The sequence below is a fragment of the Miniopterus schreibersii genome, assembly GCF_964146895.1.
Source record: "Miniopterus schreibersii genome assembly, chromosome: 2".
Lineage (NCBI taxonomy): Eukaryota > Metazoa > Chordata > Mammalia > Chiroptera > Miniopteridae > Miniopterus > Miniopterus schreibersii.
In genome coordinates this window covers 145,500,255-145,526,527 of record NC_138102.1, presented here as the reverse complement: position 1 = coordinate 145,526,527, position 26,273 = coordinate 145,500,255, and the positions used below count along the sequence as shown (strand labels likewise).

The following is a 26,273-nucleotide window of genomic DNA, read 5'->3' as shown; positions in this document are numbered from 1 at the left end:
ACAGTAATGATCAAATACCTGTAATACATGAACGGGACTTAGGGCAACATGTTGATGGGTCTATAGTTCCAGTTCCATTGCTGCCTATCCCTTGTGTAGGCTCAATTGTAAAACATCGAATTTAAAGGGTGAAGGCACCGGATAGTCTGATCTTAGTTTACAGAGACCGTATTTTTTAGGTTTACCCTTACTGCCGTGGCTATCTACTGGTTTGTTTTGTAAACAGTGTAATTATAGACAACACTGATGTTGCATCTTTTTGGTGATAGGATAATGATAAATGGTCCACAAAGGTAAATATTGAGAGAGAGGAGAAAAGAGAGAAAGAGAGAGAGAGAGAGGGGGAGAGAGAGAGGGGGAGGGGAGAGAGGGAGGGGAGGGGGGGAGAGGGAGCGGGCGGAAGCGGGAGAGGGGGAGGGAGAGGGAGAGGGGGAGGGAGAGGGAGAGGGAGAGGGGGAGAGAGAGGGAGAGAGAGAGAGGGAGAGGGGGAGGGGGAGAGACAGGGAGAGAGGGAGAGAGGGAGAGAGAGAGAGGGAGAGGGGGAGAGAGGGAGGGGAGAGAGGGAGGGAGAAAATTCACCTACAATCAAAGCAAACAATTGACAAAGTGAAGGTAATTGCTGTAAACTGACAATGACAACTACTGTTCTTTTTGCAAATAGCAATTTAACAACAAATGCCCTTTTAGCAATGCAACACTAACCTCAGAACAGTATTTCTTAAGAGTCTCTGAACTATTTTGAATTTTCAAATGAAGGAGGCAGTACCAGGAAAGTAACTGAGACAACCTTGTGATTATTATCATTACATCTCTACAGCCTACTTAAAATTTGAGGGTGAAGTAAACCTTTCAGTTAATTTTCCCCCCCTCTAATAAGTTTGCAACAATGAGAGCCATTGTTTTGCCCCAAAGCCTTGTTTTTTGTTTTGCAACATCTAATGCTTACTTATTCATTCATTCATTTGAGTGAAACATTCTTGAGAATCAGCTACATGCAAGAGCTGTTCTAGATCTTGCTGGGGGGAGAGGAATGAATTGAACAAGGAAGAATTAGACAATCCTGCCTTTGTAGGGCTCAGAGTTTAACAGGGAAGGTAAAATATATGCCTAGATAATGCCTTCCATCTGGAAGAATCAGGGAAACATTTTTAGAGATGGCCTCTAACCTGGGCCTATGGGACCATCAGGATGTACCATGGGACTGCACACCCTCTCGGCACGGCGTGGGGTGGTGGCAAGGCCGAGATGAGTAGCCCCTACGGAAAAGAGGGAGGGTAAGTGTGGCTGGGGCAGAGGCAATCTGAAGGGAAAGGTTCAAAATATAGTTTAGAACAGGTGGCACAGCACTAATATCTCATTCTAGCTCTCATGGTCTAAATATCTACACTGAAAATATTTTCCCCCCTCAAGTTTTCTGTAGATAAGTGGAAAAGGGAGAAAATCTCATTGCATTGGTTTTAAGTTCTCTAAAAAACAGTTGTTTTCCATAGCTTCTCTCCCTAAAACACATGGTTCAAAAAAGGTAATCGAAAGACTGTAAACTTCCCACTCCCATTCCATCCCCAGGCCCGGAGTCACTGTCCAGAAGTAACCACTGTCAACAGTTTTCTTGTCTTTGCTCCCTAAATAGTCTGTGCAATATATGCACATGTACACCATCTCACTCCATGCTCACTTCACCCAACATTCAGTTTGTTTTCACATCATAATATTCCAGGGAAATTTTTCCAAAACAGTACAGATAAGTCTACTTTACTCTTTTAAATACTCTAGTTTATGGAACTACTATGGTTATTGAACCAATTCCCTAATTATGAACTTGGTATTATCTGACTTTGGTATTACTTGGTTTTTAATTTTTAAACACAAAAAATTTAGTTAAATCCTTAGCAGGAATTAAATCCAAGGGCTTTTGAAGGCAGTGGGAAATCTCAAATAGGACATGAGGCCAAGTCACGCACAGCTCTGACAAATACAAAGAAGTTCAAAAGGTTTATTGGTTTTGCAATACACTTCATCGATGGTTCTTGGTGGAACAGCAGTAAAAGAATTCAGGAATATTGACTGATTTTACAAAGTGATTTAAAAGCTAAAGTATCAATTTGCAAGTTTCCATTGATAAGAATAAAATTTCTCTCATGATGTACATTAACAATGCAAGTTTGGTTTCTGAAGAAGGCATTGCTAAAAGAAAGCAGTGTCTTAGATCACCAGGGTTCTAGAGTCAAGAAAGCCTGGGTAGAACCGTGGCTCCCCTACTTCCTTTTTTTTTTTTTGATATGTCTTTGTTGATTTCAGAGAGAGAAAGGGAGAGGGAGAGAGAGAGAAACATCAGTGATGAGAGTCACTGACCGGCTGCCTCCTGCACACCTTCTACTGGGGATCGAGCCCGCGCCCCGGGCATGTGCCCTGGCCGGGAATTGAACTGCCATCTCCTGGGTGCTAGGTCGACGCTCGACTGCTGAGCCACGCCGGCGGGGCTTCCCTACTTTCTAAGTCATTATCAAGCCTCAGCTACTTCATCTGTAACATGGCACTAATATTCATAGTATTGTTGGTGAGGATTAAATAAGACAATGTAGCATATACAGGGTGGGGCAAAAGTAGGTTTACAATTGTTCCTATGGAAAAGAATACAATAATTAGTAAATAATAATATCTAAATAAACTCTGTTTCATGTACTCACAACTGTAAATCTACCTTTGCCCCACCTGTATAGTTACCATTCTATAAATTTTAACCATTACAGTGACTACCTAATTTTTACTTTAACAAGTATTTACTATATAGTGTTACTATATATCAGGCACTACTGGTGCTCACTCTCTCCTACACACACACACACACACACACTCATTAACTTCTCATACATAGTAGCCCTATGGGGTTGATATTAATTAATAAATGTTTTTGTGCATGCCACTTTTCAAAGTGTACTTTTAGATACATTATCTTTTTTATTCTTACAAACACTACCCAAGTGAGATGGAAAACAGAAAACAAGGTTCACAAAGGTCTGGGATTATAATCAATGAAAATAAAATGTAAACTATCGTTTTATATAGATGTTTCACAATGATCATTTCAAATAGACTGCTCATAAACTCAGTGTTTACAATAAACTATGATGTCTCTTTGAGCTCTCAAAAGTGTAATGAATTACATTCTCCTTTTTCCTGGTTTTAAATTTCGGGGCTGGGGCTACATTATTAAAATAATAAATAACAATACATGCTAAGAAGTTATGGAAAAATATAAAGCATTTATTGCTTGATAGATTCTGTATAGTGCAATAAACCTCTCCTTTACTCTAGCATTAGGAGGAGATAATATATTCTAAAGAGGTTCATTTTTTAGAAAATGTATGCCTTTTATAGAAATCTTTAGAAAATGTAACTTTCTTGTTTTGGGCTGGGGTGAGGAAGATAGTATTGTAAAACAAAACAAAACCCACCATTCTGCATTCATGTTCACTTCCATGCCAATCCCTACTTTTGCTTTGACGGAATTATGGGGAAGCTGTGTAAGAAGATTAGTGATAGAAGAGGCAGTTACAATGAAAGGAATTTCTTCAGAACCCATTGCCTTTTCCTTGGATCCCCACTCTCAGGAAAACTCAATTCAACAGGTGCATTTCACTCCTAGGAATTTGGGCCTCCACACATTCCTGTATTGCTGCTTTAGGATACAGCCCCACTTTGTTTCCAACAGAGAACTATACCTCCAGGTCAACTGTAAACTAAGGTTCCCCACTACCACACTTCCTGTTCCTCATGTAGAATCATAAGGCCTCAGAATTCAGGAAAACACAAAACCTCACAGCATTCTTACCACAGGGCAGAATTCACTGAATCTGCCTTAATTGAATCAGATGTGTGTTGAACAGGGATGACAGCCATTACGGTTAGGTCCAAAAAAAAGAGGAGCCCGAAACTCATCCAAGAAAAAGAAATCACCCCAGCAAGTTTCCAGATGAGCCCAGTGCAAAGCCCGTGGCCAGGCTCAGTGAGACACAGAGGAGCCTTCCCAGCTGCTTTTCTAAAGAAGCTTGAACAGGCTTGGACCCTTTTTCCTTGTTGGCCAATATGAGTCTGGAACAGGGCCCTGAACCAGATGAAATATCTTGATCTTGCCAACTGCTTCTTGGCTTTGAGCAGCTGTAGGAGCAGCTGGTTTTACAACACACAGAGTGAGCCCTTGTTCTGAAGTTCCGCATTTTGAGAAAAACTTAGAAGTTGGGGTTTTTATATAAAGCTACTTCATGAGCTTTAACCTGGTGTGATGGGTTGCTATTTATGCGTCTTGCAAATAACCAAATGATCTATAATACTTCTATCCAGGGGAAATCTTCCTGCGACTACAAAAGTCAAGTTTATCCAATTATTTTTGTTTCCAATCAGAAACTTAAGAGTCATGAGATAAGAAATCAATTATCCCTGAACCAGTATAATTAAAAATCAATTGAATTCCAGGAATCATAGATTGAATGTACGAATTTACTCCTGCTCCCTCCTGATATCCCAGTAGGGGGCTTTTTTTTTTTTTTTTTTAAGGTATAAAACCGCTAGGATAGTAAGAACATGAGAGGAGACAACACTAACAAAATTTCAGAAGCTGAAAAGTAGCAGAGCTAAATCTTAAACTGGCAGTGCAGAAAGCCAAGACTAAGCCGATTTATACCACAGAATTCCCAAAAGGCCCTGGTGGCATTACTGGAAGTAGGTAACAATGGAAGGGCTAAAATAAAGAGGATCTGTTTAACTTATTTTAAGAAACAGCTAGATTCCCAGACCAGGCACCTACTCCATAAAGCTGAGTGACTGCGCCTCTCCTACCCTGGCAAAAGATACGTATCTCAAGATACATTCTCTGGAAAGTATAAAATATAAGTTTCTGGCAAGAGACTCAGTACAACTTGTGAGGAGGGGGTACTAGGACTGGGTGAACACATGTACTCTGAAATAGTTACCCCAACCCTTTTCCACCACTTGGTTTCCAGAAAGATGCAATGCCCAGGCCCCCCAGGCAGGTGACTGGAAGATCTCTGGGTATCTGAACAGCCAAAGAGAAACTGACCCTGGTGGTTCCACAAGTAAAGAGTCATTAACAACCTCAGGTAAAGCCATTGCCAACAAGCCCCACTAATGTGTACCAGCTTGAATTAACTTTGTCCTTCCTCCCTACTCTTGATTAGAGCAAACAAAGAAGGACAACTTGACATCTGAGGAAAGATTCTAAAATGAAAGAGTCCAAAACAAACAAAAATGTCAATTTGTACCACAGGAATACAACCAGCAGAATTTGAATTGTTGGAACTATATGACAAATGGCCTAGTTTCTTCAACAAATAAATTGCACAGAAAAAGGGGAAAGAGAAATGCGGGAACCTATAGATTAAGAGACTTAAAACACATATCAACCAACTGCACTATATGGACCTTATTTGAGTATTGATTTGAACAATCCAAATTGTTTTTTAAAAATGAGATAATCAAAGCAATTTAAAAATTAGTTGGCTGTTTGATGATACTAAGAAACTGTTGTTAATTTTTTAGGTATGACATATTATGGTTTTTTTTAACAGTCCTTATATTTTAGAGAAATATATTGAAATATTTATGGATGAAATTACATGAGAGCTGGGATTTGCTTCAAGGCAGTCTAGGTGAGGGGACTAACTAAATAAGCCTGGCCATGGGATAAAGGAAACATGGAAATCTTTTATAATATTATCTTTACTATTTGTTTGAAATTTTCCATAACAAAGACAAAATAATATAAAAAGGAACAAAGAATTTTTAAAAGCTTCTGTAAATAAACAATAACAGAAATAAAACATTCAATAAATAGTTGAAGAAAAAAAGTAAGGACACATCCTAGAAGATACAGTGAAAAATTGTAGACATGAAAATAAAGAAAAAAATAAAAATTAGAGAACTAGTCCAGAATGTTTAAAATCTTGGTAATAGTTCTAGGAAGAGTGAAAAGAGAAAGAGGAAATAGGAATTTATCAACACAATAATGTAAGAAAATGTCCCAAAACTGAAGACCATGAATTTCTAAATGAAAAGAATGCAGCAAATTCCTGACTCGATGAAATAGGCTTACATCAAGACACATCATTGGAAACTGCAGGACATTGGAGCAGAGATTTGACACGTTTCTAGAAAAAGTAAAACAAAAACCAAAAACCCTGACTATATTTGAAAGATCAGGAATCAGAAGCATATAGGACTTCACAACAGAAAACACTGGAAAGCAATGAAGTAATGACTTCAAAATTCTGAAGTAAAATTATTGCCAATTTAGAGTTTCTAGATCCAACCAAACTATCAATCAAAGGTGAAGGTGGAATAAAAACATTGTGAAGGCCTCAAACATTTTATTTCTATTCATCGTTTCTCAACAACAGAAGGAAGTAAATACAGAAAAAGGAAGAAGTGGAATACAAGAAACAAGGCGTTTACCAGAGAATAGAGGTGAAGGGAATTCCCAGAGTAGTGATAAAGATTTCAAAATAAAATTTTACTTTCTGTGTTTCAGTTCCCTTATCTGTGAAACAGGGGGCTAACAATAGTATCTGTCTCATAGACTTATAAAGATTCAGCATAAAACAGAATAGTATCTGACTAAAATAAGAGCTACCAGAGTGTTATCATTATCAAAGTTAACTCTACCCTATGTTAACATATAACTGCTTGACATATTACAATAACTAAAAAAAAAAAGAAAGAAATCAATGTAAAACACATTTCTGAACTGAACATATTTCCAGCTTTGGAATGACTAAAAATAGTCACAGAACCATAGGATTTTGGAGGTTGGCAGGGTTCTGAGATTTTTCTAGTGCAATTTTCTTGTTTTAAAGGGTAGGAAATTGAAGTTCAGAGTGCCTAACTCACTTAAGTCTACATAGGCATTTAGAAGAGGAGTTGGACTGGCAGTCAGGTGTTTCATGTCAACACACTGAAAATCAGAGTGCCGCTATCCTCAGAGTGTCAGAGCTTCACACATACCAAAAAAATCACAGTAGAAATATTTTGTCCAATTCAGTGACTTTCCCTAAAACCTGGCACTTGGCTCAATATATCCATAAGCAGAAAGGCCACATAGAAAGATCTACTCCGGGCAAGAAAGCTACAGTTGGGTTTACTACTGAGTTAAGGTTGACAATAAGGAAGAAATGGTATTGAATTCACTGCACAGGAAGGATACCTCTGGTGGGTTTACACGCAAAAGTGAGAATATTAATCCCTAGTGCTCTGGACCGATATGAGGCAGCGTGGATGGGCGCTGCCTTATCAGGCAAAGTACCACTAATACGCCTTTGAGGTTTGGGAGAGGGAGACTTTTCCTGGTGGAAATTCTATGATCTGTCTTCATCTTGTTTCAACTGAAAATAAGCCCTCTGTACAATGGCACAAAGTCCCACTCAACAGTTTGAGATGAACTTATTTTAAAAGAAAACTGCCCATTTGCTTTTCACTGAATCTCAGAGGAAAAGTACATGCTAATTTATCTTCTTTAAAACACCGGCAACTTCTATGCTTCTTGAATATTTATTACAAACAAATTTGTAATTACTTTTGGATATAGTAAATGTTCCAAAGTAATCCAAATACTACAGTGGTGACCAGTTGCATTATACACCTCTTAATATTTTGACCATTTAGCTAACATTTAAAGTGACAGGTAAAGAGTTCAAAAATAGAATAAAATGCTGTTTTCAAATCTTTTCTTTTTATAAATGCCTATCTTGGTATTTTTAATTAACAAGGTTTTCTCCTTCCACTTTCTTATAAACATTAGGTGCATCTTGGGAAATCACTCAAATAAACAATACAAAAGTATACACCGGTAACTTAGCTACGTTAGTGAAAACATAAAAAGAAATAAAACCTATTTAGAAATATTTCCAATTTCTTCTGTGTTTGAACAGAAACATACAGAAAACACAGTTTAAAATTGAAAAATACCACAATGTCAATACTCACAGAAAAAGTAGGATCCCAGTGTTTGCCAGGGCAAAGGCGAGTCCCAAAATCCCACTGCCCATAATGGCGTTGCTTAGGTTAAAAACAGACATGCCTAAGGAGGTTGTTCCTGGAATCTGAACAAAGAGACAAACATTCACACTAAGCAAAACAGTCCCTAAATCTGTTCATCACACCAAAGCCTTTAAACACTATTAGAAACCAACACCAATTAAATTCAAGAAATCCTTCCTTCGTGGTTTATTTTTTTAATGGATTTCCAGAGAAAATACATACTATCTGAGGAATATTCTGGTAAATAGAGATAGCTATGCCTTTGGTACTATGCTGCATGAATTAAAAACATCTGTCCCAATTTATGTGATTAAAAAAATAAGCATACTATTATAATGACACTTACATATTCATCACATTTCTTTTTTTCCAAATGGCTGTTTGTGAGACTTCTTCTACTTTCACGATCAGAAATAAATTTGCTGTAAAGACATGTATAATACATTTAACTTCGTGGTAATAATTCGAAGCTAAACATTTTATCTAAGTGATTGATTACTTACCAAAACATATTACACATGAAAAGCTATCAGATTCCAATCATTTCAATACTAATAAATTAAAACACTATATGCAATGTAAATTAACTTTTATGTAGATTTTTCTCTAACTACAAGTAAGATAATGTTAAAAATACTATAAAGCTGTCATGTGAAAGAATCTCGGAGGCAGGATTCCTTCTGAGCTCACATTCCTGGAGTACAAAAGTATTAAATAGGAATTCCCTCCCCCCTGCAAAAAAGGAAACAACTCTTTTCCCTTCAAATTTTCCTTCAGCACGTGCTACATGCAAGTGACCAGACAAGGTGATGAGGGAGACATGAGGGTATGTAATACAAGACGCAGACACTAAGCTATCAGAGTTCAGAAGAAACTGTGGTCAGGGAGGCAGGGCATTAGGCCATGGTTAGGGGCAGAGCTAGAGCTTTGAGAAAAGCATGGGATTTAGAATGTGAGTTTGAATCCTCACTAGCTATGAGGGCCTGGGCATGCTACCACAGTTTCCTCTGAAATTAGAGTAACACTATTAAATTATCTCATGGTGTTATTGGGAGAATTAAATCATTAGTATAGCCCCAGGCACAGAGTAAGAGCAACACGTCAATCATTCCTGTCCATGGAGGGCATGGGGGTTGAGTTGGGATGGGAGATTCAGACAGGCTAAGTGGAGTAAACTATCTGCAACTACATACAAGAAGGAATTCAGAATGCCCTCGGAACCATATTCAGAATTAACATCACAACTTTATGGCCTAAATTTCTAATTTTTAAAAAATTCATCATTAAAAAAATAAGTGGTATTGTCAAAGAAAAGTCCATTTGTTGGCAAACGGCTGCTTGTATTAGTAAAACATGTTAGGCATGCTTTTTAGCTCTTCCAGACATTTAATTATCTGGCCTTAGTAAGAACTAATCATAGTAAGTTTTTCACTAATGAATGTAAAGCCACTTGAACAGAACTATTTTAAAGAAGCATATTTCTTTAAACTGTACAGTATATTTTCATACTCTTTTTTGAATAATGCTATGTTTCACGATAAACCATTTTCAATGAAAAATATGAGTCATCAATGTTGGCTTTATTTACCTATCTTTTTCATCTTTAATCCAAGGGGTCTGGCTTCTCCCTGGCTTTACTTCTCCAAGTTTGCATTATTTTTGCCAAGATAAACCAAAGACAGGCAGTAGGTGTGTACTACACACTTCCTCTGAGATCATCACCTGGTATAAGCAGCACAATCTGCGGTTTATTCCCTTTGGCATCTGCCTTTGCCTAAGACCTGGCCAGTTACTGTGAGAGTTCAAAAGGAAGGGGAAGAAAACCTTGGTCTCTGAAACAGGAGAGACCACGTCAGCTAACACCAGAATAGGAATGTCAGGCTGTGCAAAACTGAGATAAGATAAAAAATCCAGGGAAGGAAAAACCATTATTGGGAGGATTAGCCAGAGGAAACTTAAGGCAGAGGCCTGAGAAATAGCATTACAGGAGAAAGACATAATGAAAGCAGTATCTTTGGAGACCAATCTGGCAGTTGTGGAGCATTCGGCCCTCCTTTTGCCCTTAACGTTTTAGATCCTTCTACAGAACTGAGGTTTACAGGTCCGGCTAGAGAGGGGCAAGGAAAAGCAGCCTTCCATTTCACATAGGCTGTGGGTGCTGGACTTACAAAATTAAATTAATTTCCAAAATAAAATTGCCATTAAATAAAAGACTGCATTGAATCAGGCTAATTTTAATAATCAACTCAAGCCTATCAAATCTTTATCCAAAAGGTCCCCCATTTGCCTTTCTTGTGTAGGGACATCTTTTCCAAAGAGAATTTCCATTATTTCTGACTTAAGGAAAGAGCCTGAACGTTTTCAAACAAACTGAGCAAAACACCAGCAAACTGTCTGTGGCCGATCTAAGTTCCCTGCCTGGCCACACGCCCCAGAGTTGGTGGCAGAGGACTGGTGGGCAGAAAAGAAAGGGATACAGGCACTGTAGCACAAGAGGCATTCGGTAGGGTCAAGCACTGGGCAACAAGAGGGGAGGCAGAATAAGGCCCTGGCATGGCTGCCGGCGGTTCCTGCAGAGCTTCTGCAGGGTGGGGATGGTGAAACTGACTCACAGAGCTGCTGGAATGAGTAACCATTGAAAAGCACACTGAAACACATTGTGTGTCAACAGCCTCCCTGATTCTGCCTTTTCTGGTGTACTTTCTGCAGCAAGACTTAATAGGTTTTCCCAAAACTCTTCACTGGCTCTCCTACTGAGAATATTATAAATTCCTCACCCTGCAATTCCAGCTACTGCTGAATCTGACTCTGCCTCCATGTCCCAATCTCAGCTCCCCCTTCTCCTCAAAATGATCTTCCCAAGAGGGGGTGAGGGCTGACACAAGACCATAGCAGTCTGAGAGCAGGGATGGAAAAACAAGGCAGCAGAGGGAACCCACCTCCATGCGGGAGTCCCTCAATTCTCTTCTCAGCCAGCACCTTCCTGCCAGTCCAAAGCTTCATCTTCCATAAGTCTTCTGATACCCCGGTTTGAACTGAGTTTTCTGACTCTGACCTACTTACTACCTTTCCTGTCGCACATACTGTGCTACTGAACTCATCTCACATCCATAGTGGTTGTATAGCGCTCTCAGTCCCTCAGCTCCTTCTTAAATGTACCTGCCCTTGCATTAGCAACTCACAGGAACCCTTCATAAACCAAATATACATCTTCTATTTAGGAATCAGGGAGTAGCTTAGGCTGCAGGGAAGTTGAGCTCAGTAAGAATGAAGTACTTAAAAAAATCCTCTTCATTCTCTTTATGATGTTTCCATTTTTTCTTCTCCTTAGTCTTTAAGTCTTTGTATTTCCGTAAACTTTTTCTTAAACAAAATAAAACCAACCTTTTTAGTAATGGAAAAGTCCATTCAAAATAAGTAGGTCAAGCAGCTTATCACAAGTTCCTGCTATCTTACCATTTAAAAAATGCAATTGTGTGTTAAAAAGCATTGACCCTTGGCAAAGAAAATGAGTTAAAATTTCTCTTTATTCACTTAAAAATGCACTATGGGAGAAGGTGACTTTGACATGTAGTCTTGGAATGATAAAAGTATCATTAAAAAAGACTTTTCACTGGGTCGGTCTGTACCCATAAAGAAGAATTCAATCAACTATTAGGTAGCCAATTGTTCTGAGAACAAAACCAAACAAAAACATCACAGTGGCTGTCATGGTGACCTTCAAAAAACAAAGCCACAAACAGGAGCAGGCATTATACTGAGGTGGTGTGAAGGGAGACTGAGCAACAGTTATTTAAAACCAAAAATAAATCAGCACCTACAGTTGAACAAGGGTGGGCTGTACAATAGGAAAATGATCTTCCTATTTTAATCTCTACCCATCAGATTATTGCTAGATTATAGTGTTTCACTTGAGGATTCATAACACAGAAGAGATAAATGGTTGAACTTAGATGACTTTTCCAACTTCTTTCCCTGAAATTCTAACATTCTATGAACTAGAAAAAGAGAACAGAAGGAAAGAAGCAAGTAACAAAGCAGCTAGAGAACATGAAAGAATTCAAGAAACAGCAGGCATTTAAAGAGAAGGGTGAGAGGTAAGCAAAGACTTACTTGGCAAATAAACTCTACTGAAAATAGCAGAAATCCAGACTTTAATTGTAACAGGAGCTCTTAAAGCAAGGAAAGAATTTTCTGATGTAAAAACTGACCATAGGAAGAAGGGATAGAGCCTTTTTCTTTAAGAAAAAAAAAATCAGAAGAAGAGAAGGGATAACTTTTCAAGGATCCTCCCAAGTCATATAAATTTAGTATATGAACTCTGAAGGATATACAGGGACCCCAAAAAAATGCTGATGTAGGGTGTAGTGATAAGAGTTGCCCCAAATTCTTTTAAGAAAAATTTTAACCAGGGACTCTCAAACTTTGTTAGATGCTGCCTGGGTCATGACAACAATAACTATGCATAGAGATGCGAATAGTAAATAAATATTAAAATATCTGAATACTTGCCTCCATACAGCTTTAAAGTAACAACAGTCTGCAATCATCCAAAACCTAAAGCAATATTATTATTCCTTGGGGTAGACAAGAAAGAGTGCTTGCAAAGAAAGAGGAAGCACTTTTACTGATAAAGACTCATCTCACTCTAAAAGGCTTACTATTTGCCAGACACTGTGCCAAGTACTTTACATGGATCTTCTCATTTATTTTCACAATTACTGCATATGGTCGGTACTATTATTAGCTCTATTTTAGAGAAATTAAGTAACTTGACCAAAGTAACATTACTAATAACTAAACCGTTGAGCCAGGATTTGAACGTAAGCTGGCCAACTGCAGAGCCTGAGTTCTTAACCTACAAACAGTAATATGTTTCATATTCCCCAACACTCCCATGAGGTAAGGTATTATTACTATCCCTGTCTTATAGGGATGGAACTGAAGCTCAAAGCACAAGATCACACAAGACCTATTGAAAGAGCCAGAATTCAGTACAAGTCTAAATTCAAACCACTTAACTGCTCGCTCTCTCTGTTCTGTGTCCGTCTCTGTTTTTCTCTCTCATTTAACAAATATTTTATAATGTCCATTCTGTACCAGGCACTATTACCTATCATTTCAAGGTACAAGTGATATAAAGATGATTAAGATGATTACTTTTCTTAAGCTCACATCTAGAGGAAGAGTCTAGCACTTGCTACTCAAAGTGTGGTCCATGGACCAGCAATATGGGTATTACCTGGAAGCTTGCTAGCAATTAGAATCTCGGGCCCCATCCCAGACCTACTGAATCAGAATCTGCATTTTAGCAAGGTTTCCAGATGTTTCATATACACATTAAAATGGACCTTTTGAAAGGTTTTGCTGTTCCAGGTACAGATTTCTATGACTATAACCCAAAAATTAGGGCATGAAATAGAACAATTGAACTGGAATAGAGGCAGGTGTTCTAATGCCCAAATGGCTCTTCTCTATTTTTACCTAAACTTTAAAAATTGATTCTTATTGTCCTAATGGGGAGTCTGCAGGCAAAGCTATAAGCTAGATGCCCGGTAATGAGAGATCAACATTTGTTTTCAACATTTTCTCTAGCTTCTGAAAAAAAAGAGAAACTATTACATAGAAGTTCACCGTTCTGGGGGCTGGTTCTCTTAGATGCATATAACTGGGCCTACCTTCCTCCCACCAATGTGAAAAGGCTGCAAGAAAAATGAGAAGTACTTAGGTGTAGCTTTTGCAGCAATCACAGTGAAGATCTATTCTGATTTTTATTTACGTTTCTGGTTTCATGCCATAATATGTTGTTTTTAATTTTTTTTACTTGCCCTAGAGCCAAAAATAAAGCGAGGTTCATGAACTGTGTCAGTGAAAGAGGGGAGGTAAGATAAATGAAGAAATAAATGCATCACCCAACATTTGCAATAAAGGAATCAAACTCTGCAAAACAAGCGGTCAACACCAACAGTGAACCCACTGTACCCAGCTCAAGGTCTTAGTCATAGTCTCGGGGAAATGAGCTCACTGGGCAAGGTGCCCAAGTGTCCAAGTCATGGGTGAGAATGGGTACTTCCAGCTACTGCAAGTGGTCTTCACCTCAAAAACTTAATACCTTTATTAAATAAAACTTTTTTTTATAGTCCACTCTGGAGAGGGTTTATAATCTAGTAATCATGCAAAATAAGGCATAGTGCATTTATTTTGTTAACCTATTTTCAGAGAGTTTAAATAGCAGTCAGGCAGAGTAAGCTGGAAAAGAATGCTTAAGCTGAGAGTGGTTGATTCCAGTTAGAGCCTGTTAGATGCTTGGTTTATCTTAAAAATAAGGAAACCACAAGTTCTTTTTTTTTATTTTCTTTTTATTGTTTACACTATTACAGGTGTCCCCCATTGCCCCCCTCCCTTTACCACATTGTAGTCTGAGTTCATGGGCTATGCATAGGAAGTAAAACTTTTTAAGATCAAGTTCAGACTCGACACTGAATATTATAAATGACTCCCATTTTAAGGTCTTCAAGGTTTGCATTGCTTTGGGAATGAAGCTGTTATAAAACCAAAGTGTCCTACTTGTGAAATGGTTGGAATCCCATGCACCATTAAGTGAGGTCAGCAGTGACTACAGAACACTCCGAGTACAAAGCATAAATCAGCACTGGTAGATTTTAATAGAACTGGCTAATGCCTGAGCATTATAATCAAAGGCAGCAGGATAGAGTAGAAAGACTATGATTTCAGATGGACCTGTGTATGCCCTTGAGCAAGTTATTTTATTTTTCTGGGCCTCAGTTTCTTTACTTGTAAACTAAAGTTTTAAATTTTCCTTATTTGCAAAAGAATACTTTACATGACATTATACGGATAAATGGCAATATATGTAAACACAGCTGGCAGTCAAGAAATGTTAGTTATTATTAATAATTCGACTCATAAAAAGTAGAAGTAAACTTGAGTCCAACAATAAGAAATATCACAACATAGTAAATGATACTTGTATTATGAGGAGTGTCTGGTTAGAGACTTAACCTCTAAGAACATTTAAGGAAGAGAAAAAGGAGAAGAGGCAGGGCTGAAACTTCTAAGCAAGTCTAAGTGATGGCAACTAAGTCCTATGCTGAACTTTCATTGATGTATGTATACATACAACCAAATATAGAGCAGATTGTCAGGAATTATTCCTACAAAGATGCCTGCCTAGGTGATGTAATGTTTTCATCTTCCTCTACCTCAATTTCCTTCTGACAAAGCCCCAGCCCCCCCAACCCCCACCAAGAAAAAAAGTGTAGCATCATTGCTGTTCTAATAAGGAGTCCTGTATACTCCACTCTCTTCTCCTAGCCTTTTAGGAGGCTTCATGCTTCAAGCAAGCCGCACCACTAACTCCCAAGCTGGAGACCTTCCTGCAAAGGGATCCACACAAGCTGGCTATAACATCAGTAGGTCAGAGAATGCCCACATCATTAAAAACATAAAGAAAGCCATTTGGCCCTACTCTTGTAACTTAAGAAACATAAAACTCAAGAGTTGGAAAGACCTGCGGGGGCCAAGAGCTTCCAGGCCAGCACTCTTCCCAGCGGCCTCTCTGCCGCCTCTCATTCATGCTATCTTTTCTTTTCCTTCTGCTCCGTGTACTATTTCTCTACTATAGGTTCTCAAAGAGCCATTTGGGCTCAACTATAGTTATTATTATTTAAAATCCATGTTGCGAATGATGCTCGTAAAGATGCATTTGTAGTTTTAACACAAGAGCATCGGCAAATGCAGCTTTGACCATTTCTTGATTAAAGTGTGGGCGAGGTCAGATGACTGCAGGACACATTCAGATATGGGATGCAGTGAAATGCCAAAAGTGTGCTTAATTCATAAGCACAGAGCTTTTGAAAACTTAGAGCTGGTTGGGGTCCAATGTATTTATACATTTTTATTAGACTCAATTGAAAGATTGGAAAGGGTGAATAAATTACTTTCCTATTTGCTTCATCTGCTATTGCAGACTATGCCCAACAGATGTCACATAAGAAATTCAAATTACATCTTCAAATGGAGCATAACTTTAGTAATGAATAATTCGAGAGAATGCTGAAAATCAGAATATTTTAGAGACATTTCTTTTACTGGATAGAAAGTGTTAGTAGAAAAATACTCACCTATTTATTTGACCATTTTCTACTTCAGTGAAGTCATTGGAATCATTGCTGATGTTGTCATCTTCGGGGACTGTCATGTTTTGCAACTCAGTCAATTCAAGTCCACTTTTGAAATGCATCATGTTTACAAAATACCTGTAGCCAAAAAATTCGTCCAAAATCTCCTGTTCTGAGTGTATTTACAAGTGGACAGCAGCAAAAATATAAGCTTGACACCCCTAAAAGACAACACAATGAAATACAGTTAACATATGAATATAACCAACTGAGCAAAAATAGTTTAAGTAAACAGTTAATTTACTGATAATGCAACTTTTACATTTTGCTACTCGATACATTAAAAGCAATCTTTGTACATCAAGTTAGAAAGGCTCTAAATTTTATGCTTTCATAAGTCTCCCTCCATTTTTAACTATAAAATGAGTCATGTCCTACAATCTTTATGCTCACATTTATAGGAATACCATGTCAGCGGCGGGCAATATAGACACCCTTTCATAAAACTGTGTTTAAAATGAACTCGAGTTGGTTACTTCAATGTGTCAGCTGGCAGGACATGCATACAGCTTGGCCGGGACTGCAGAGCCACAAGAGCCTCTGATTTAGCAATCCCAGGTGAATAAACGTGCATATCTTAAAGAAATGACATCGTGAGGAATCGATCACCCAACCCAGAGGTCAAGTAGTAAAGGACGAACCTGTGTTTTGAAATTTAGCAATTTATCCGTCAACTGCAAGAGATTAATGCAATCTCTTCAACAAAATCACTCCATGTCAGGGAATTAGAGAAAAATTCATACTCAGGGGATTTGGGTTAATCCATCTGAAACTACATTTCCTCATCAGACACAAAAGACTTGCAGAGCTCACATTTTCCCTGACATGGATGACTGTGATTTAAGTTTCTGAAGGGTCACCAACAGTATATGAGGAGGGGACCAAGTTTCAGACACACAGCGTCACAAATCAAAAAGCAGGTGGCAAGAGTGGCGAATGCAGTTTCAAAAGTAAGGCTTCTATACTTGCAGAAGCCTCACCGGGAGACTCTCAATGAGGTGATGGGGACCATGGAATGAAGCAGGATGTCAATGACTTTTTTTTTTTTTTAACCTCTAATGGTAATTGGATGACATTTTGATGTTTTTTCTGATTCTGAATTCCGTAAGATGATTGTAAGCTTAGTTAAGAGTCAAAACACCAGCCCTGGCCAGGTGCTCAGTTGGTTAGTGTTGTCTCAATAAGCCAAGGCTGCGGGTTCAATCACTGGTCAGGGCACACATAAGTATCAACCAAGGAATGCATAAATAAGTGTAACAACAAACCTCTCTCTCTCTCCCCCTTCCTCCCTTCCTCTCTCTCTCCAATCAATTAATATAATTTTTAAAAAAAAGAGTCAAAACACCAATGTGCCCATCTAAGCATCGTAGTATATCTCAAGAAGCACTTGGCTAACTGATAATATTTTCAGGACCCACAGAAAGTACCCTAGAAGATGCTTTTCCCATGCTTTTCTCCTCCCCACAGGGAGGCCACACATTGTTTCTTTTCATTCACATTCTCCTATCTAGAATGAAATCTCCCCAGTTCCAGGATCCTTTACAGCTTCAAAACATCAGTACTTTCTAATACCTCAGGTTCCAGGAGCTTCACCCTTCCTGCAGGGCAGGGTCTCTCCTGGAAAGCAGGAAGCCACGACAGGGAGACGTGAGCTCCGTGAACTCCCGGTCTAAGGCCAACGTGGCAACTCAGGGCGGACTCTACTAGCCAGGGTGGTAGTACTAGAGACGGGCCACTTCTAATTGCTTTGAGTGCCTTCACACAGTAGCAGTGTTTACAGCCTGTCTTCACTTTGCAAAGGCTGAATGCATTAAAACAGTTGAACACCACCTTACCCCTTGCCCCACCCCCTCGACGAAAGCTGCACAAACGGACAAGACGGGGTCATTTCTAAGAGTCTCTCCACACTGGCTCTCTCCCGTAGGGCTCCCTCAGAGGGAGAGATACCACAGGGCTAATAGAAAGCTGATTCAGTGGATGGCATTTCCAATCTGGATTAAGGAGTCCTTTTCTCTCCATAAACTGGTAGGAAATGGAACTAGACAAAAGCTTTCTGGAGGGGGGGAAGCTTGACTAACAAGAGGTCAGTAGTCTACTGTTTGAATTTAAACTTTCATATTAATATATGTGTGCGTGCATATGTGTGTGTTTACACAATTAACATATATATAAACATATATACATAAAACTAGTCATTTAAAAAAATGGACAAAAAATGAAAAGAATAAAAAGAATACAGGAAGCCCTGGCCACTAAAATTACATCAGTATTAGGCAAATACCAGTACTAAGTTAATCATAAAGAATAATTTTTTCTCCTTTGGCTTAAAGAGAAATTTATTTTTTCATACTTTTAGAAGCTAGAAGTCCAAGATCAAGCTCAAGCCCAAGCCCCCTTCTGAGGTCCCTCTCTGGCTTGCGGATAACTGCCTCCTTACTGTGTCTCACATGGTCTTTCCTCTGTCCATGTGTTGTCTGTGTCCTAATTTCTTTTTTCCCCCCTTAGAATACATTTTTATTGTTGTGAAATAACCTGTCTGAAATCTCATTGTTCTTGAAAACAAAGCCTGGAAAATGGGGAAAATTAACAAAGTTAGTGACACCTGTCACTAAGGTTGAGGCAACACTCAGAAAATACTATCCATTCACTGTACGTATTTATTGAGTGGCAAGTGACAAAGGGACGTGAAAAGTTTGGGAAAAGTCATATTCAGAGGTCTGGGCAGCATCAAAGAAAAGTCACATTTGCACTGGCTCTTGAAAAAATTATTTTTCTTGATTCTAAAACTAATACAGGTTCACTGTAGAATCTGTAAAGAAAATTGCTGTGAAAGAAATCCCACTATCCAAAAATGGCCACTGTGGGGTATTCATGTCTTTCCTCTTTTCTTTCTTCTTTCTCCCTCTCTAGCTTCCCCCCTCCTCTCTCTGTATTTGATTTACAATTAGGATTTTAGACTGTTTTAACCTTTTTTTGTTAGTTAATCCTCACCTGAGGATAAATATTTCATTGATTTTTAGAGAGTGAAAGGGAGGGGGAAAGAGAGGAAGAGAGAGAGAAACATCAATGTGAGAAAGACACATCGATCAGTTGCCTCCCACATGCACCCTGACCGGGGCCGGGAATAGAATCTGTGACCTTTGGGTGTGAAGGGCCACTAACCACTAGGTCACCGGCCAGGGCTAACCTACTTTTTTAAATAGCATTACACTGTAAGCATTTTGAGGAAGTGCTTTTAAAAAATATATTAATTCCTTATTAATAAATAATATAGGTTTTGTAGAAAAATTGTAAAAAATAAATTTGCCAATGAAGGAGGAAACAAATATAAAGAAATAAGTTACCGGTTATCTCAGCAAGCAGAGACCATTACTGTATATATACTGGAGTATGATCTCCCAGGGTTTTTGCACGCACATAGATATAGCGCCTGGTACACAGTAGGCACTCAATAAATGTCTGTTAAATGAAAAGAACAGGAGAGGAAACAAGACGGCAGCGTAGGTAGCAGCTGTACCCGCCGCCTCCCGCAACCACATCAAAATTACAACTAAAATACGGAACCACCATCACTCAGAGCCTCCTGAGATCTGGCTGCACAGAAGCCCCACAACCAGGGAGCTGAAGGAGCATCGAGACCGGGAGGAGGGGCGGAGACGCGGGTGGATCGGGGCTGAATCCGGGAAACTAGGGCGGGCACCAGGGCCACACCCGGTGCTGGGTTTAAAGCCAGGAGGGACATCTCCGGGTGGTGGTTTCCGGAGGAGCGAGGGGTCCCAGCCCCACAGCAGGCCCCCAGCCCAGGGCTCCAGGGCCGGGAAGAGACGTCCCCACAACTCCAGGCTGTGAAACCAGCGGGGACTGTGGCTGAGGGACACAGAGGGTGCGGGAGCCCCAGCAGCTCCTCTTAAAGGGCCCGGCACGGACTCACTCGGACGCTCCCTCTGAGCCCAGCGCCGGGCAGCAGCCTGAAAGGACCTGGGACACTTGGGGAGGAACCAACCTGCCAGAAATTGGGGCGAGAGGTGGAGGGGCAGCTTCCTCCCGGGCAGAAGAGCTGCAGAGGCCACTGCTCCTTTGGCCAGTCCTCCCCACACACAGCCGGCAGGCAGGCGCCATGTTTGAATCACCAGCGCCTGACTCACGCCTTTGGCCCCGCCCCGTGATTTCTGGAGGCCCCGCCCCTCCCCACCTGCAGCTCGTCCAGGCCATTTCCAGGGGCTTTTCTGTGCAGGTGGCCCCTTGAGCTTTATGCTTAGGACTTTCCTAAAATCTCTCAAACAAGCAGCATCGTGCCCCATACAGCTTGATAAGTGGCCCCAGGCCTGGCACTAGCGGCAGCCTCCATTGGTCCATAGCTTGGCCTCTCCTGGACACCTCCAAGCCCAGCACAAGTAGCAGCCAACTACGGTTTGCTGTGTAGCTCATGCTGGGTGGCCCAGGGCAAGGCACTGGCAGAGGCTGACTTTGTACCTCCCGGGAGGCCCCAGAGACAGTGCACCTGGTGGTCAGACTCAACCACACTGGATTACAACACTACTACATCCACAAGTGACACACTCAAGGGGTGCACTTGGTGAACACCAAAGCCCCACTGAAGTAAATCCTGCTCCATAGGGGTGTCTCCAGCACAGCAGCTCTTTGGCTATAGAGGCAGCTGGTTCTCACAGCTGATTGGCCTGGGGGTCAATTCCTCCCAGTGACCCCAACAGCAACCAAGGCTCAACTACAACAGGACAGTGCACACAGCCCACACGGGAGCACCTAGAAGGCCCAGCTCAGGTGACTGGGGAGGCTGAGCCATTGGACCCTACAGGACACCTACTACACAAAGCCACTCTACCAATTCCAGGAGACACAGCAGCTCTACCTAATACATAGAAACAAACACCTGGAAGCAGCCAAAATGCAGAGGCAAAGAAACATGTCACAAAGGAAAGAACAGAAGAAATCTCCAGAAGAGAAGCTAAATGAAATAGATCCAACCAAGCTAACAGATACAGAGTTCAGAATTTTGTTTATAAGGATACTCAAGCATATTACTATGAAAACAACGGAGAAAATTGATGACATAACAAAGCACCAATTTGAAATGAAGGCTACAGGAACTGAAATGAATAATAATTTACAGGGAATCAACAGTAGAGTAGAGGACGCTGAGAATCAAATCAGCAATTTGGAACATGAGGAAACAAAAAACACCCAACCAGAAGAGCAAAAAGAAAAAGAATCCAGAAATATGAAGATAGTATAAGGAGCCACTGGGACAACTTCAAGAGGCCCAACATTTGTATTATTGGGGTGCCAGAAGGAAGGAGAGCAAGAAATTAAAAATCTATTTAAAAAAATAATTACAGAAAACTTCTCCTACCTGAGAAAAGAAATAGACTTACAATTCCAGGAAGCACAGAGGGTCCCAAACAAGAGGAACCCAAAGAGGCCCACACCAAGACACATCATCATTAAAATTCCAAAGGTTAAAAACAAAGAGAGAATCTGAAAAGCAGCAAGAGAAAAGCAGTTAGTTATCTACAAGGGACCACCCATACAACTGTCAGCTGATTTCTCAACAGAAACTTTGCAGGCCAGAAGGGAGTGGCAAGAAATATTCAAAGTGATGAAAAACATGGAACTACAAACAAGATTGCTCTACCCAGCAAAGCTATCATTCAGAATTGAAGGTCAGATAAAGAGCTTCTCAGATAAGAAAAAGCTAAAGGAGTTCATCACCACCAGACCAGCACTACAGGAAATGTTGAAGGATCTTCTTTAAGAAGAAGCTAATGAACAAAAGAATGTGATGAATAGATCCAGAGACATTGACGCATGCAACAGACAATCATATTTCAGAGGGAAGAGGGAAGGGGGGTGGAGGATGGGAAGAGATTAACCAAAGAAGTTATATGCATAACCCATGGACACAGTCAATAATGGGGTGAAGGTCTGGGATGGGGTGGGAGCGAAGTGGAGGGGGTCAGTTGGGCGGAAAAAAGGACACCTGTAATACTTTCAGCAATAAAGATAAATTTAAAAAAGAATTAAAATTAAAAAAAAGATTAAAAAAGAAAAAGAATGAGTACAAATAAATATTATATATTTCTAAAAATGGAAGTCATACCATACAGTTTTAAAAACATCTTTTTCACTTAACAAGATATGGGCTCCTATATTGAGTTGTCAGTAAACACAGGTCAACACCATTACTTCTATTGATTAACGCCTTGACTGTGCCATAAGTTGACATCCAACCTGCTACTACTAGACAGTCACACTGCTGATAGGCAGGAGACTGATAGGCAGAGATGAGGCCTGAGCTGAGCTTCTCAGTGAAGAGGAACATAATCAAATGCGCAGAGGCAAGAAGTGCAGGTGGAGGTCAAGAAACAAAGAATTATAGTGTCACTGAAAGATCGAAGCAATTATCAGACTATACAATTAATTAAAAATCCGAATGGGGTCATCATGTGAAGATCTTGATGTTAGCACAACCATAATTACTCTCTCTCAATGTTTATATTAGGTAACAAATTATAGTTTACTCAGCACAGAACATTTCTGATCCTTCACTGCCTTATTATGCCGGTATGCTTATTGGCACATTAATAGGAACAATATACAATACAAAAACTTACTCTCTGCTCTTCATGGTGTTAGGTAGCAAAGGAGAAGATATGCAAACTTGTCTGGCTTTGCATTGCTCAGAGCCTATTTAAACAAGCAACACCATCCCACATAAAGTGACAATACGCCATAAAACCTTTGCATCATAGAACCAAACTATATGGCAGAACAAAGAATAAGTCCAGAAGGATCTCAGAGACAGACAGACATACATATGTACATACAAGAAGGAAAGGAAGAAAGGGGGGAAGAAAGGAGGGAGGTAGGAAAGGAAATGGGGCCTTGAGAAATCAGGTAAGGTTTTACAAAGTACTAGGGCCTGCACAATGTCTAAAAACAGGCAGGATTTAGACTGGGGGATAGAAAAGGCATACTTGTATTGGGAACAGCATAAGCAAAGACATGGAGGCCAAATGTGCATAGAATAGCCTCGTATGACCATTCAGATGGGCCTGGCTGGAGTAAGGGGAGCAAGATATTATACATGTTTCTTGAGGAATAGGAGGTTTTATAGGTTTGGTAAAAGCTGGTTTAAAGACTGTACAGGGAAAACCAAACCAAAGAATGTAGCGTAACTTAAACATTTTCCAAAATTACTTTTTGGGAGAAATAAGCAAAACTACAATTTCAATTGCTAATGTACTTTGTGGTGGACTGGCTCGCTCAATATTTGTTCCCACTTTGTTGTAGTCCAGTTCTACAGAGGATGGAGAGCTGAACACTATATTTCCCACATCCCTTTGCAGCTTGGGTTCTAGATATAATTTAGATTCCACCAATCAGAGAGAGCTAGGTGCTGGGGGCAAGGCATCCATTTGGCTGCTCCAGTTCTATCAGGTGAAGCAGACGGCAATGGAGCCAACAACAGTGTCTTCAGATTCCTGACAATCAAATTTGGCTCAAGTGGTGTGTTCCTGGAACATGCAGTTGAGACAATGAGGAACCAGCTTCCCGGTTTCCCAGCTTCCTGATAGAGGCACAAGTGGCAGTTTCCTTAGCAGGCTAGCTGAATGGTGGTATTCTAGTCATTATTCCCTAGAGGCCCGGGCCAGACCTGCTGTGTCATCTCTTGTAACAATTTGATAGGCACTTCATTTCCTGTATTAAATCCCTTTTTGTTTAACATACATAGAAAGATTTCTATTATATTAGACCCTGACTAATATTCTTAATTTTCTTTTTCTTCCCCTTTAAAATTTTTATTATGGGAACTTTTAAACATATATAAATGTGAACAGGATAATGAACCCCCATGTACCAACTTCAATTATTATCAATTCAAGCCAGTCTTGTTGAAGTTGTACCCCCACATTCACATAGAATTATTTTAAAGCAGATCCCAGATATTCTATCATTTGTAAATATTTCAGCACTTATGCCTAAAAGGTAAAAACTCTTTTTTCAAACAATGCCGCCATATCACTGTCAAACCTAAAAAATAACAAGAATTCCTTAATATCACTAAATATACAGTCACATTCACTTAATTTTTAAATTATTATGAATCACTGTTGGTGTTTTATTCTGAAGAACTAATAAAATCACACCTCTCCGAGCTCAGCTCCTGGGAAGCAATCACGATAGCCAGGTCCGTGGTTTTGAGAAAGCTTAAGGCCTGAGGCTGATGATGGTCCCGTTCTTCCTGCCATCTCTTCTAATAACTGACTGAGCCTGTCCACCCATTCGGGGTCTTTGAATCAACAGGCTCTTAGAATGGTAACGATATGGATCTACGAGCTGCTTTTCTGTATCTAGAAAGACCTCAAACAGGCTAAATAGCTTAACTAAAATGTCAGGTATCCTTGCTTTTGGCTAGATTGCATTAATTTGATGTGATAATCCTAGATTCTGACTGGCAATTTTATGTACCTTCGAGTAATAAAAATGAAAAATTATTAATAAAGTTGTAGTCAAAACTCATTGAACAGTATAGTTAAGACCTGGATGTTGCACTGCATAGCAATTATACTTCAATTAAAATTAGAGTTTAAAATTGCTACTCAAAATCTTTGAAAACCTGAGGCCCTTGGGAGGTAAAGAATAGTAAAAGTGGCCCTTGGTAGTGAACAGGCTGGGAGCTAGTCAGCAACCTCAGAAGAAACGGCAGTTTTCTCTATCCTTATTCAAACCTCACAACTTAACCCGTGCTAGTGACCTCAGCTCTGCTAGGACCCTGGATCGCCATTTCCTCTCCACTGGCTTCTCTGACTTCTGTCAATCACTCTCAGCTCTGTATCTGGAAAGTAACCTTGCCCAGAACCATAACGACCACCTGCCCTGCCCCTCTTCTCTTTACTGCCAACAGTCTGAACAACTTATTCCTGTCCTCATCACTCCCCTGAAACCATGGCCAACTGGCAAATTCTGGCTCCACCATTTAGGAGTTGGAGCTGTGTGACTCCAGGCAAGTAGGTTAACTCCTTTTTGCCTCAGTTTCCACTTCTGTAAAACACAGATAAGCTAATACCCACCTCATACAGATGTTACAATGATTCCACGGTGGGGTCCACGTGCAGCACGTACAGCAGTGCCCGGCCTGGTTCTTGTAAGCTATGGTGACTATGATTGCTGCTATTGCTACTGCTTCCTAATCAAGACAAGAGGCCTTTTTCTCAGTACTCACTCTCTTCAACTCCTTCCAGAGCATGGAGCACCGTTCACTGACCTCCACCAACTTGCTCCTCACTGCTCCTCCTAAGTGCTGCTCTCGGCCTCCTTGGCCAGCTCCCTTCCTTCGCCCTCCCCCTTAGTGCAGGGCTGGCTCTTCCGCCCTCCACTCTTCCTTCAAAGCACTCCAAATTCTTTCCTTTTTACGATTTCAAGCCTGTAGTGTCATGTTCATCCCACAGGGCATCCTTCAGATGTTTTTCCCCAGGCATTTCCATTTCGTAAAACTAGAATTCCTTTGTATTATGAAATAGGATCTCCCTCACAAGTACTACTTGATAATAATCACGTCACTTAACATGCCACATGTTTCTTCATCTGTAAAATGAGAAGGCTGGAGGGAGATGGTCTCTCAGGTTCCTTCCTGCTCAAAAAAATTTCCACAAATTCTTTCTAGGCTACAGCTGCCCTCTGGACCTCTCCATGTGGATGTCTGCCATTCCCTTGAACTCCACGTGCCTAACTGAACACATCGCCTGACCTCACACATCAGCTTTTCTATTTCTGTTAAAGATAATGTTTATTCTCCTAATCACTTAGACTTGGAATCCAGCCAGATATCACTTCATTGCTACCTCATATCTAATCAGTCACCAAGTCTTATCGACATTCTTTCATGGTGTCCCTTCCCTTCCTCTCAAACCTGTCAGCTCCACAATCCTGACTTTGCCCTTCACTTTCCTCCATGCTACCTACTCACCCCTCCCCTTTCCCATCTACAGACACAGATTCTTC

The 26,273-nt window shown here is 40.1% G+C and overlaps 1 protein-coding gene across 6 annotated transcripts in view; it reads right to left on the bottom strand.

Annotated features, from left to right (window-relative positions):
• The window catches only part of SLC38A1 (solute carrier family 38 member 1), a 62,422-nt gene that overhangs the window by 22,034 nt on the left and 14,115 nt on the right, over positions 1–26,273 (bottom strand). For 5 of the 6 annotated variants that reach the window (XM_081127988.1, XM_081127986.1, XM_081127987.1 and 2 more), the window contains 3 exons: positions 16,194–16,411; positions 8,396–8,471; positions 7,996–8,111 (listed from right to left, as the gene is read on the bottom strand). In XM_081127988.1, the coding sequence (XP_080984114.1) occupies positions 7,996–8,111; positions 8,396–8,471; positions 16,194–16,315 (314 nt within the window). In that variant the 5' untranslated portion in view covers positions 16,316–16,411. Of the gene's footprint in view, positions 1–7,995; positions 8,112–8,395; positions 8,472–16,193; positions 16,412–19,594; positions 19,710–26,273 lie in introns of those variants that run through there. The other variant, XM_081127991.1, reaches the window with a different exon arrangement.